Source organism: Halyomorpha halys, unplaced genomic scaffold, assembly GCF_000696795.3.
Source record: "Halyomorpha halys isolate HHAL.00 unplaced genomic scaffold, Hhal_1.1 Scaffold1008.1, whole genome shotgun sequence".
NCBI classification, from domain to species: domain Eukaryota; kingdom Metazoa; phylum Arthropoda; class Insecta; order Hemiptera; family Pentatomidae; genus Halyomorpha; species Halyomorpha halys.
Window position 1 is genome coordinate 113,608 of NW_027110883.1, and position 15,271 is coordinate 128,878.

General features: G+C 31.9%; 1 protein-coding gene across 2 annotated transcripts in view; it reads right to left on the minus strand.

Moving 5' to 3' along the window:
- FBXO11 (F-box protein 11) overlaps nt 1-15,271 on the minus strand; it is a 73,697-nt gene that overhangs the window by 15,264 nt on the left and 43,162 nt on the right. For both annotated transcript variants that reach the window (XR_001344216.2, XM_014431817.3), the window contains exons 8-10: nt 14,603-14,906; nt 12,135-12,355; nt 226-444 (exon numbers count right to left, since the gene is read on the minus strand). Coding sequence is in view for 1 of the 2 variants with exons in the window: in XM_014431817.3 (XP_014287303.1) it covers nt 226-444; nt 12,135-12,355; nt 14,603-14,906 (744 nt within the window). In the remaining variant the exon portion in view is untranslated. The remainder of the gene's footprint in view (nt 1-225; nt 445-12,134; nt 12,356-14,602; nt 14,907-15,271) is intronic.

Consider the following 15,271-nt stretch of genomic DNA (forward strand, 5'->3'; position numbering starts at 1 on the left):
GAATTGTTAAGATCATACATGTAATAAAAGCTGTTTTGTGGTAGATGTCCCTGAGAATGACCGTTGGCCGAAACGTCGGACTTATAAAAAGAATAAAATGTGTTCAGACAAAAATGGATAAAAATTGAATTATTTATTTAAACAAAATTAACCAGTCTCAAGAAAGTGTAAAGATTATAAATATAATGAATAATGAATTTAAAGCTATATTTTGTTTATACTTACATCGTACAATAGGATTGACACCAGTAGCAAGACAAAGTCCTCCAAACCTATTGTTAAAAATTTGATTATTTTCCAATGTTGCTGTGGCATTCAAAGTTATTTCAATACCTGCTGCTAATCCATCAAATATTCTATTATGTCTCAAGACTGGATGACTTTGAGTAGAAATTAAAACCCCTGCTTGAGCATTCCTGAATATATCATTTTCTTCCAATATACCTATGAAATATAAAAACAGATAATTAACACTTAAGTTATTAAGCCGATATTAAGCCATAATACCTTTATCATTTTATATAGATTCTATAAACTAAACACAAGAAAAAGCTATAAAAAAAATGGCAACAATATAAAAAGAAATTTCTAACTAGTATATGAAGGAGAAACTTCAAATCAGCATTAGAAGTGCTATATCATACCATGCATTATAAGAACGATACTTATAAATAAAAAACTTCAATGTTAATGCTTGATAATCAGTAATATGCAGTAATAAATAATAAAAATAAATTTCAATAATAGCTTCATCAACCTTTAGTAATAATAATAAAACTATATTTTCTATATCACTATGGCTCATGATACTGAAAAATATCACATGTTGACTGGTAACTAAAGTTATATCATATTTTGCATTATTATCTAGGACACAAATGAGTTATTTATCTTGTAGTTTGTTTACTCGGTATACTTATGCATCTAAGATTGAATTTGTTGACTTTCTTGTATCAATGTAAATAAGTAAATCTTAACACTGGAGACATTGAGGAAAATTCCACCATAGAGCAATGAATAAGTCATGAAGTTACACTGGTTCAAAAACCTAATTTTGGCAAAATTAAACAACAAATGTGTTTCCTAACAAAAAAAATTACCAATTATTTTTTTAAAAACAAATTATTTTTACATTCTTTTATGTACACTAACATAGTTAATATTAAAAGGCAAAGTGATCATACAAACTCTATTATGTTCAGTCTGTAAGACCACAGACATCTTCAAAGCCTTTTATAACCTCCTTTATCTTGAAAGTTTGAGTCTGTGGACTTTTACTGGAATGTGCAACTGAAATTTTTGTTCCTGAGGATGGCATACTAACCAAAACAGAACATTATGTTTATAAATTAAAATTGGTAAAATTATTTTGCCTTTAAATTAAAAAAAATCTACATTTTAAGGTGAATGTGTTAATAAATTTCATATCAATCACAAAACAATTTGTAACAGTACAAATTGTTCTTATTGTAAATTTCACAACATACTTGTTGTGAAATAATGTGTTAAAAGGCAATCCAAACAATACCTCATACATGAAGCGCTGGAAAGTACAAGGTGCGTTTCTTAAGCCAAAAGGCATTAAGTTAAATTCATAGAGCCCAAAAGGCGTTATGATGGCAGTTTTTTGTTTATCTTGTTCTGCTACTGGAATATAATAAAAAGCAGAATGAAAATCAATCTGAAGATTTTTTTTATTCTCCAAAATTTCAGTGACATCTTCACCTCCCGGAACTGGATAGCGGTCTGGCTGTGTTCGCTCATTTAAAGCACAGTAGTCTCCGCAAGCACACCATTGTCCATTGTCGCAATTTTCTTAGTTGTAAGTAACAAAGGACTTGCCCACAGAGATTTTGATGGCCTTATTATGCCCTGATTTAGTAAGTATTGGAATTCGTATTTTGCTACTTTTAATTTATGAGGCTCTAGTCGACTTGGTTTGCAATAAACTGGAGGTCCACTAGACGTATTGATATAGTGATCAACATTATGGGCTGGTTGTGTAGGCATCAAATAGGGTTTAGTAAGATCTGGAAATTTTTTTATCAAATCTGTAAATGAGTTGGTAGATATTAAAGAACTGACTGTATCTTCGGCAGAAATTGTGTCAACCAACGCGGACACAGTCAATTTGGTGGTATTATCTATTAATATTTTATTTTTCATATAATCAGCAAATCAAACCTACGAAAAAAATCAGCTCCTAGAATTGCTTTTGATGTCTTTGCAATAAAAAACGGCCATTCTAACTTCCGGCATAGTCCTAAATCAATGTTTGGAATTTTAGTACCAAACATTGGTATTTCAGCGCTATTAGCAGAGCATATAAATTGAAGTCAGTTGGCTTAGTGTGCTTAGTAAAGGGAATTACTGACACATCTGCACCACTGTACACAATAAATTTAATACCAGAACGATGATCCTGGACGAATAATCTATGTTGAAGGCCTGGAAAGACATCTGAAGCAGTGCACTCGGCCATTACTGTGACTACCGGCTGCAGTTTTCCTGATTACTTTTTTTGTTCCATTGACAAGATTCATTGCATTTTTTACTAGAACAGAAGTGGCCATAGCAATATTTTCTGCTTGGGTTAAATCGAGGCCCAGATCTAGAACGAGACCTTGATCTTGAATGATGTTTTTTTATTTTTGTTTCTAGGGCTGCTATTCAGTCACAAAGCTCTTTAACAATTGAGGAATCAGATGGCTGTGATATCACATTAACTTGAGTTGGTATACTCGACATTTCCCAGATTCTATCTCCAATCTCAGATAGTTTATCTAAATTTCCATCAGAGATTGAAAGTATTCCTCTAATTTGTGGTGGTAATTTATCCCACCAAAATGTTTTGAGTAATTTTTCACTAATGTCTATGCCAATCAGGGCTTTCATTTTTCACAAAAGTTGACTGGGTTTAAGAGTACCTAATTCAATTTGGGATACTAAGTAATTAAAGTTAGTGTTTTCAGCAGTATCACATATCGCACTAGTATTTCTAAAGTGACATAAGTCTAAAACTCACATTTCTGGAAATGTGACACACTTGCCTATGGAGGGGGAATAGCATTAAGGCAGCAAGAGTGACACAAGTGCCCTCTGGCGGACAAGCTCTGAAGCAAGGTTGATACAGTTTTGATGATTCATAAAGATATATTTACCAATTTCTTTCATAGTTATAACTCAAAAACACCGATTTTTGAGTTGCGTCACTTTAGAAATACTAGTGTGATATGCTTGTTTGAGAGTGGTTTAGTTTATTCTTAATTTAAAACAATTTTGATCATTTTTTTTCTCTCAACTTTTTTCTTTAAAATTTCTCCGTTTTGGTGCCCAGGCCATTCTCAAGGATTCCACCTTCAATATTGATGTAATTTCTTTTTTTAATCTTAAAATTGCAGGCTAATTGCCCTTGTCACTTATAAATTTTTTAGAAAAAGTTATATCTTAGATTTAAAACTTTTTTTACAAAACACTTTCCTTCCTTCCTTCACTTACATTTACAACTTAAATGTGTTACTGCTGAAAACACTAAATTTAATTACTTAGTATCCCAATTAGATCTTAAAGTGGTAGAAAATATATGGGATATTGCTACATCTGAAGACCCTAATAATTATACATTAGCCAAAACTATATTAATTAAAATATTTAAAGAAAGTGAAGAAAAACAATTTAAAAAAATAGTGAGTGAAATTGAATTAGGAACTCTTAAGCCCAGTCAACTTTTGTGAAAAATGAAAGCCCTGATTGGCATAGACATTAGTGAAAAATTACTCAAAACATTTTGGTTGGATAAATTACCACCACAAATTAGAGGAATACTTTCAATCTCTGATGGAAATTTAGATAAACTATCTGAGATTGGAGATAGAATCTGGGAAATGTCGAGTACACCAACTCAAGTTAATGCGATATCACAGCCATATGATTCCTCAATTGTTAAAGAGCTTTGTGACTGAATAGCAGCCCTAGAAACAAAAATAAAAAAACATCATTCAAGATCAAGGTCTCGTTCTAGATCTAGGCCTCAATTTAACCCAAGCAGAAAATATTGCTATGGCCACTTCTGTTCTAGTAAAAAATGCAATGAATCTTGTCAATGGAACAAAAAAAGTAATCAGGAAAACTGCAGCCGGTAGTCACAGTAATGGCCGAGTGCACTGCTTCAGATGTCTTTCCAGGCCTTCAACATAGATTATTCGTCCAGGATCATCGTTCTGGTATTAAATTTATTGTGTACAGTGGTGCAGATGTGTCAGTAATTCCCTTTACTAAGCACACTAAGCCAACTGACTTCAATTTATATGCTCTGCTAATAGCGCTGAAATACCAATGTTTGGTACTAAAATTCCAAACATTGATTTAGGACTATGCCGGAAGTTAGAATGGCCGTTTTTTATTGCAAAGACATCAAAAGCAATTCTAGGAGCTGATTTTCTTCGTACGTTTGATTTGCTGATTATATGAAAAATAAAATATTAATAGATAATACCACCAAATTGACTGTGTCCGCGTTGGTTGACACAATTTCTGCCGAAGATACAGTCAGTTCTTTAATATCTACCAACTCATTTACAGATTTGATAAAAAAATTTCCAGATCTTACTAAACACAACTTGATGCCTACACAACCAGCCCATAATGTTGATCACTATATCAATACGTCTAGTGGACCTCCAGTTTATTGCAAACCAAGTCGACTAGAGCCTCATAAATTAAAAGTAGCAAAAAACGAATTCCAATACTTACTAAATCAGGGCATAATAAGGCCATCAAAATCTCTGTGGGCAAGTCCTTTGTTACTTACAACTAAGAAAATTGCGACAATGGACAATGGCGTGCTTGCGGAGACTACTGTGCTTTAAATGAGCGAACACAGCCAGACCGCTATCCAGTTCCGGGAGGTGAAGATGTTACTGAAATTTTGGAGAATAAAAAAATCTTCAAAGATTGATTTTTATTCTGCTTTTTATTTTATTCCTTAGCAGAACAAGATAAACAAAAAACTTCCATCATAATGCCTTTTGGACTCTATGAATTTAACGTAATGCCTTTTGGCTTAAGAAACGCACCTTGTACTTTCCAGCGCTTCATGTATGAGATATTGCTTGGTTTGCCTTTTAACACATTATTTCACAACAAGTATGTTGTGAAATTAACAATAAGAACAATTAGTACTGTTACAAATTGACATAATCAAGACTTACATAATGATGATAAACAAACGTTCCACAAAAACAAACACAATGTGGTCGTTGGGTTCAACACAAACACAACGTGGTCTTGGTGGTCACCAATGTAAATTTGTTTATAAATAACAACTCTGTACACTCTGATGAACATATATCAATATAGCATAATATAATAGCAATACACAATAATTTACATGACTTTTACCGTTCTGATAGATAACCATACTGGGCAGGTTTTCCAGCACTAGTGTTGCCAGCCCCCTACTAAGAATTTAAGATTTCACTAGGTGAAGATGATTTCTAACCAATCTAAAGTTCTGAGAAAATGAATAATGAAGTTTTTTTAATGTAATATTTTAAAGAGACGATCTATTAAATCCACGGAGAAATTGTGTGATTAATTAACCAAGAATCTTGAGTTTTTGACATTACAAGGCGAAGATAACCTTCATTATTAGATGTGGTATTGGATGCCACGGCCCAATGCAGATAATATTCTTTGCTGTCTACAGATGGCTAAATTGTCTAACAAACGGGGTGTCTTAGAGTAATTATTTTTTGAGTTACGACGTAATAGTACTAATTTATACAAGTAATTATTTTTACCTTGCCAGGGGGCTAACCTGAAATTTGGATTCAGCATACTAAAAAAACATATAGCAACAGTTAGTGTTTAGAATTAGAAGAGAGAACACCTAGTACTAGCTCTGCTATCATCCAACCAGTTAAGCCCTCTAAATTATAGCCGGGGAGTAATTTGCTGTTACGATCTCCAATTTTTGGAGATAGAAGAGATAAAAACGAATTATCGCACATTATAAAGGATATAATTCGCATTAAAATTAAAAATAACAAAATTCTTACAAACACATATATATTATAACGTTCCCCACCCCAAGGATTCCAGAGACAATAAAAATAGGATTTCCTAATATCAAAGTCCAAAACTACCTACCTAATCCATTGTGGTGCTTCACCTTTTTATCCTATAACCACCCAACTAATCAATGTAAACGAAAACCTAAATGTATACAATGCGGTGGAGAAAAGCATGAAGAGGGTACAAGATGCAACTTAGCGGTTAAATGTGCAAATTGTGATGAACCACAAAATGCACTCGATCACTCATGCAGAATCTTTAAAATGCATAAAGAAATCAAAGCTATACAGGTAATTAATAAAATACCATTAAGTAAAGCAAGAAGAATCTATAAGGAGCAGAACCCAACAGAATTTGAAAAATCCTACAAAACAAAATTCACATATTACCGAAAAAAAAAAAAGATAAGTTCTCAAACAAATACAATATTTAATTTTGGAGAAAATATAAACAATAAAAAATAATAACGAAATCCAAATCCTCTCCCCTCCTTGAGTCTCTTTCCCCCCCACTTTCCTTTCCCCCACACCAACACCGCAATGGACCTCAAGGACCAGTCTCGTGGGGAACAGAAACTCGAACCTCGTCTCAGGACAACGGTACTTCAACTGTAACCGAGTCTCGGACAATAGACTCGGACCACAACTTAAATAACGACCTGGAAAAAGAGTTTACTCTAGTAAACAACAAGAAACAGGGCAACAGGAAATCTAAAAAAATCTAATAAATTCAACAATGATAATAATAATACTGCTACTTGTATATCTCTAAACATTTATTTACCATTGACTCTGCTTATCTCTATAAACATTTACAAACCATTCACTCATGTCGTTATAAACCATTACCTATGCTTACCAATATTTTCCTTGATAGAATATATGCTGTATTTCATCTCTTTGTATTTCAGAATATATTCTCTGCTAATCTTTATTATTCTTAACTTTATATCCATTGGAATATATATACTAATTATTCTTTACTACACGAGATATACCCTTGAAAACATTACATACCAATTGGCAATTATACTGAGGAGTAATTTGAACACGTATAGTTTTTTTTTAAACTTATTATTATCTCTCTTTATTTATTTTTTTATTTATTGTTTTCCCCCAATTTCTTATCTCCAATTCTATCTTTTTTTTCTTTTATTTCTCTTCTTATCTTGCTCTTATTGTTTACTTATCCTTATTATGTACATATATGTGTATGCACAAGTATGTGTGCACATGTACATGTGTGTATGCATATGCATAGGTTTGTTTACCCGTTTATACTTATTCATATGCATTTATTTATTATCTTATTATTTTTTTTCTTTATCTTTATTTTATTATCTATTACTATTATTTTTATACATCTATCTCTCCTCAAAATGGAAAATGGATCTCAACTTTTTTATCCTTTAAATACAATACCAATCTTTTCAAATTTTTAAAATGACTCTAATACAGTGGAATTATAATGGCTTAAAAACACACTTTAGTGATCTGAAGATACTGATTAAAGATGAAAATCTATTTTGTATATGTTGTAATATGCTCTTTTTTAGTAAATAGTATATTTTGATGTATAAAGGGTTTTGATATGTTTTATTTTATGTATAATTTTAATATTGTTATTTGTTATTTTAAATTAAAAAGCAAGCTAACCAGTTTTCTTTGTCTAAAAGAAATACGTTGTTTTCAAAACAAGAAAGATGGCGGTGCACGTCCTTCCAAAGTGTTTGTTGGGTTGGTTGTGTTAAGATGGACTGAAGTTTTTCAACCTTTGTTGTTTCTATACAGTAATTATAGAAAAAGAAAAATCAAACATGAAATAGAAAAACATAACAATTGTCAATAGACTGTTCGCATCACAAACCATGGCAAGTAAAGCGGATCGATTGTAACAAAATCGATTATTTTGGATTGATCAGTAAACATCGAAGATAGCGGAGAGGAGATGGGCATTCTTAGTTTGGATTGCCTGGTTGTGTGGACGGAGAAGAGAAAGGATGTCTTCAGGATGAGGAGTCATCAATTTCTGTCAAAAAGGAAGCCATTTTGGACGCTAGGACAGAACAATAGAAAAAAAGAAGACACCAAGGATCATAAAGAAGATTGTGAACTTGGTTAGTTTGGTTATAACTAAATTTAAATACAATTGTAACAGAGATATTAATTTAATTAAGTTAATAGTAAAAGTGTTTGTATTCTGATTGCCTAGCAACTACACGCCCTGAGATTAAGAGTCTTTTTATATTATTAAATTTGAATAAATTTTATTATCCATTAAGTAGTAAAGTTCTTAATTTGAACCCAAGTTATGTTTTATATTTGAAAAAAGTTATAAAACAAGCAAAGATTCTTTTTATTTTTATTTTTAATATTTTAAAAATAATCAATTTTATACAAGAAACCCACACGGTTTTGACATATACCGAAACGATGGGTCGAATGATGACCATGCATGTAGAGGCGTCCTCATTGCGGTTAACGAATCGGTTTTCTCTAAAAAAATATAAATTGACTCCATCCTTGAAATTATAGCAGTAACCATACACCTCGGAATAAAATTTTCTATTTGTAATGTATACTTACCCCAAGACCGACTTATACAAACAAAAGACCTAAATATCTATAACATACTCCCTCACATTATTCTTTTTGTGGGTGATTTGAACGGCCATAGCCCGAGATGGAGTTCAAATGATCTAAATACAAGAGGAAGCATAATAGAGACATTCATAGATCAGTCAAACATACTACTTCTCAATACAGGAGAACCAACCTTCTTAAGCTCCACCTACAGCACTTACTCATCCATAGACTTCTCCATATGTAGTCCCTCACTATATAATATTATTGAATGGACAATATTACCCGAACTTTACAGAAGCGACCACTTTCCAATCCGTCTAAAATTTAAAAACACAAACCATGATATAACCAAAAAACCTAGATGGATGATCTAAAAAGCTGACTGGATGCTCTTCAAGCCACCTGAAACGCAACCATGTAAATTAAGTGTCGAGGACGGCTGTCATCTTCTAATAGAGAGAGTATTGCAAGCAGTGAAGTCAGCTATTCCAAAACAAAGAGCACCACCAAAAGACCTTCCGTCCCCTGGTTTAATGAACGATATAAGGAAGCTATTCGAAACCGTAGGAAAGCATACAAGACCTTTCAAAGGAATAGCACACAAACAAATCTCATAGGTATAAGAAACAAAGAGCCCTATGCAGACGAACAATAAACGATAGAAAATCTGAATTCTGGAAACAATAAATTCATCCACTCCCACCAATTTAGTATAGAATAAAATCAGGAAAATCTACAAAAACCTATCCAGCAACCCGATACACACTACTCTGTGACGGGAAACTGACAGATGACCCCGAAATAATAGCTGAATAGTTCGCTGAACACTACTCAAAAATCTTTAACCCACCTTCCATTCATTCAAATGATACAGAATCTATAGATAACCTCATATATTATCACTCCAAAGACCCAAAAAAAAAAAAATATAACTATCCTTTCTCTATATGGGAACTTAAATCGATTCTCCGTAATCTCAAAGGATCATCACCCGGTCACGACGATTATTACACAATGATTCAGCACCTTCCACAAAACTGTGTGAATTGACTACTCGAATTCTTTAACCATGTGTGGGAAATAGGTGAATTTCCTAATGTCTGGCGACAATCAGTAGTAGTTTCAATCCTAAAAGCAGCAAAGATAAGCGCCAAACGAACAGTTACCGCCTGATATTTCTAACAAGTTGCCATTATTAACAAAAATTAATTATGGAACGAATGATTAACAAGTGCTTCGTATGGATCCTTGAAAGAAATGATATTCTCCAGGGCTTCCAATGTGGGTTTCGTAGAGGGAGGTCCACTATTGACCACTTGGTTCCACTAGAGGCTGAACTACATTATACTTTCGTAGAAAGGCAGCAAGCAATCGTAATTTTCTTCGATATGGTTAAAGCATTCGACTGTACAAGCAAAAATACTGTTATAAAAAACTTATAACCTTAAATTTCACGGGTAATCTCATAACTTTCATCAAGCAGTTTTTATCCCAATGGATTTTCAAAATCAGGATAGGAAATCATCACTCCTGTAATTTCGAACAAAAAATTGGAGTACCACAAGGATGTGTTCTCAGCACAACCTTATTTGCCCAGGCGATCAATGACTTACGAAGAAACATGCCCAGAGGAATAAAGGTGATGCTCTATGTGGACGATCTAGCTATTATATGCTGCTCAAATGACACAAACAAACTACAAGAAGCCCTTAATCGATTAAAAAACTGGTCAAATAGCTCAGGTCTTACCTTCTCAACCGAAAAAAACGAAATGTCTACATTTCAGCAGAAAAAGATGAACATTACCATCCCAGAACTCAGGATTACATCAACCCGAAGTAGAAGCTGCGAAGAAGTAGTGATCATGCGACTCAGAATAGGGCATACCCGAATGACACACGTCCACCTCATAACAGGAGAGGCCCCTCCAAAATGTAATGATAGTCTGACCGTCAACCACATTTTTGAGGAATGCTATCACTACAACTTAACTCTGAACCAGTTAGGGATACCAACAAATGTTCTAATGGCGTTGAGAAACGATAAATCCGTGATCGAAAGAGTCATTAAATTCATCCATAAGACTAACGTAATAATCAACCTTGTCAATTTACCTTGCTCTATTTACTAAAATTACCTAATTTTCACCATCCTTTCCACTATTGTTACGATCTATTATTAAATAAATTATAATTACCAAGCTACACAGTATATCAAACCACACGAAAGGGAGTCCCACTGGTGCAGACCCGCACATCATACCAAAGGTATGACTTTCTGAAACAACTAGACCTCACCAAAACCAACAACCAACGGGCGTTAATGACCAGGCTGTTAAACGCCCTCTCAAAACAAACAAACAAAAAACATATAGAATTGTTGGATAAAATACTATACATCCTTTTAACATGACCATACAGTTTTATTCTTCTTTCTTCTATTACATCCAGTACATACTTTCTTCTTCCATCCTTTCTTTAATAGTCTCATTTCTGACTCACTGTTTCCTTGAGACACTAGCTGATTTCCGAAAATCCATCTCCACAACCAGGAATCTTTTACCTTTTGATTTTTTGTGATAAAATTGTTGTAAAATATAATAGAGTGGAGGATAGATAGCTAATAATATATCAAAGTTAATTAAAAGTAAAATTATGAAATTGATGTGTAGGTTTATGAGTAAAGTTCAAGGATTTAAAATGGAATATCTCGGTTTTGGTAAGATAAAGAAATATGAAAAGTTAATCCTGAATAATATATTTTAAACATTTTTCTTGTGTAAAAGATGAAACCATTTAAGGGGTATAGAATAATTAAGAAATAAAAATGTATTAAAACAAATTATTAAGGAAAAGCCAATTAATTACTTTGTAACAAAAAAATTAATTTTAGAAAAGTTTTTGGACATTGATTCTGAATTAATTGATAAAATAATATTAATATTACAATATAATATTGCAGAAATGTATTCCTAATGATAAGAAAAAAAACCTTAACATTGAATAATGTACAAGATGTGATTATTAATAAACATTAATTATTCCATGAGAGAGAAACATTATCAAGAATAATCCTAGAATTCTTCATAATTAATAAAATAAGGATAAAAACTTTATATTTACATAATATGTACCTCATGTTTCAACATATAAACATTTCAAACAGTGTTGTATTCATTTCAACCAACCAAGTTCTGTATTTCTTTTATTAATGAATGTTACTGTTGTTTTCTAAACCTCTCTATGAGATAAGATTAAAATGCTTATTAAAAAAAAGAATTCTTTTTTATTAAATTTTTCAGGATAAATGGAATTTTATATGCTCAAAAAGGTAAAATAACCAAAATGTAAAATATAAATTAATTATAAATAAACTTTTGATTATACTACAAATACTTTTTATTCTTAAATGAAAAATAATAAAAAAAGGAGAAGAGGAATCAAATGTAACATTATAATCAATGAAGTGCCTTACCTTTGCCACCATTGAAAATACAAATTCCTCCATCTCTTCCATCAAAAATCTTGTTACGTTTCAAAGTTGGATTTGAATCAGTTTTTATCCATACACCTGCCATAGCATTGTCAAATATTTCATTTTGTTCCAGTAAACCAAGACCGCCATTGTAAACCAGAACTCCACCATTCTGACCTCCCCAGATCTTATTACCACGAATAACGGGATTACTACCAGTCCTGCAGCATATAAACAATTCACACAAAAGTTAAATATATGAAACACAAAAAAAAAAAAATGAAAAAAAAAATGATAACACATAACTCTTTATATTAAAGAGTAATTAATTAACTATTTATATTAAAGTATTGTTGAATAATAATATCTTTAGTTTCAATGAACACAAATTAATAACTATCAAGAAGTGACAAATATTAAAATCAAATGAAACAATGAGGTTAATAAAAATCTAAAAACAGTTAACAAAAATTAACCCCCTTCTTAAAATAATCAGATCAAACTAAATTACATAATATAAATAAAAATTGTGGGCCATTAAATTCTTACCAAAACAACAGAAGTGTAATCAAAAGTTAACAATAAAGCATAAGTTGTTAGGCATTAGCAATCATAATTTTTATCCTAAAGATGGGTACTGGAACACTAATCTGATGCATTCCACCTCAATCGAGTTCTAAACATACACTCATCAAAGCACATATGAAATTCACTGGATTATTTCACAGATAACCAGTTTAAATCGTTCATCCTAATGAATCTTTAACAAACATTCTAAATGAAATCATTAAAAAAAATATATATATGAGTGAGAGTAGTTAAATGTAATATATACATTTAATAATTATATTATTATTGGAAGAATTAAAATGATGCCTTTAGACTAATACCATAAACATTATAACTTAACATCCAAATATTTTTCATTTGATTCAACATACAAGGCCTGTCCAGAATGTGTACTGTTGGGATGTTGTGCTGTGTGATTTTTTTTTTCAAAAGTTGGCAACACTGAGAGGTAGTCGGAGTTTCCTGAACACAACGAGCACTGGAGACCCACATTAGTACAAAAACTCATTTTGTAATGTCTGTTTCAAAGTAATTGAGAAATTCTACCAAGTGTGAAGTGCACCCTGCCATAAGGCTCCTTCTCGTGGAAGAAAAAACTCCGACTGAAATTTTCGCACGGATCAAGAATGTTTATAGTGAAGGTGCTATGTGCTGAACGAACATGTTTATGTGGTGTTGTAAGTTTAATGAAGGAAGAACGACAAAGATCTTCAATTGTGACCAATGAGTTGGTGCAAAATATCTATGAAACTGTTCGTGAAGAGTGCCGATTGCTGCTGGATGAAATGTCTGTCATGCTTCCATGAATTTCCATATCTTTGTTACATGAAACAATTACAGAAATGCTAGGATATCAAAAATTATAGCTCCTTTATTATTCCAACATTTAATGAAGCACAGTATTAAAAAAAAAAAAAAAGACAGTGAATAACTCAGCTTTATTAGTTGTATTCAACCTAAACATCTTTATTTTACAGCTTATAGGATCTAAGGATGGAGCTGTTTGTTATTAATGTCTATAAATATTGAATAACTAGCATGACAATTTTACCAGTACCTTTTGTCGAAATCCCTTACTGTACCCTCAACTGTTTATTCAAGTAAAGTCAAAATTGAGATAAATAAATTTAATAGGATATAGATGGGCTAATCACATTTTTATGAACTATTAAATAATTGATACATATATTGTTTTTATCCATTTATTTCACAGGAATCATATTCAAGATGTAAATACAAAGAAATCTGTGATCAGCGAGACTGGCTAATTACAAATGGTACTAATTTAACAGTCTAATCACTGCTAAGAATTTGATAACTAGTGAATGATAAAAAAGAAGCAGTAATTCAAAAATAAATACATTGAAATAAAACTCTGTCATATACCACTAAAAGTAACTTAAATTAATGAACTGTAAAACCACATAACATATCATCCTTAATCAAAATTTTAGTTGACTATAGAGGTAAATGAACTTATTTGAAACAATAACTAATAATATTAAACCTCATCAATGTCTACAACAGTGGTTCCCAACCTTTTTATCGACCCAACTTTTGGTAGAAGTAGAAAAATGGTGGAACACCTACATTATCAGTTGATACAAATAATGTGATCCCTCCTTTCAGTAAAAAATAAGAAAGGCTAGAGATACCTACCCAACACTCAGGCAAATTTTGAAGAAAATCTCAGATGGTTAAGTTCAAAACTGTGTCAAGTTGACATGGAATGCTATTCCAAAATTAATTCGCTGAGTCCCAGTAATCAACAGAATCCAGGTTGGAAACCACTGGTTTAAAACTAGATTTTTACTAACTTAATTTATTTTCAAATACTAAATGTATAACAATCTAATGTTGAGATATTTACTGTGGACTAGAAAACATCGATTACTAACCTGATCTGTACTCCTGAATATAAGTGATTGAATATATCATTATCCTCGAGCTTTCCATGTCCATTATCATAAAAATAGACACCAACTTGTTTGCCAGAATGAATTCTATTTCGACGAAGAACTGGTGTTGAACCTGTAGTAATCCAAACACCAGCCAAGGTGTTGGCATAAACTTCATTCTCTTCTATCAGTCCTTCACCTTTTTCATGAACATAAATTCCACCATGTTGACCATGGTGTATCTTGTTATGCCTAACAATTGGGTCACTATTAGTACGAATCTGTATCCCAGCCAAAGCATTTCCTAAGAAGCAGATGAAAACAAATATTAGTTTACTGTAGAGAAACAGCATTCTTTAAGTGATGTCACTGCCTCAAAATAGTAAATATATTTGTAACTCCATAATTAAACCATTTTAACAAACAAGGAGAAAATTAGATGATCCAATTTTTTAAAAATAAGGTTCTTATCTCAACATTCAGAACAATATACTTAATATCAGTGGTATATGAAGGTTTTGGAATTTATAGTTAAAAGTAAATAAACAAAAATTAAATCTGATGGAAATGTTCAATTGATTATATTATCTTTATAAGACCTTTTTATTTACACTTTTAGCAGCAGTGATTCTTATTTAGTGGTCAACAAAAAGCTGGCAAAATTTGGAA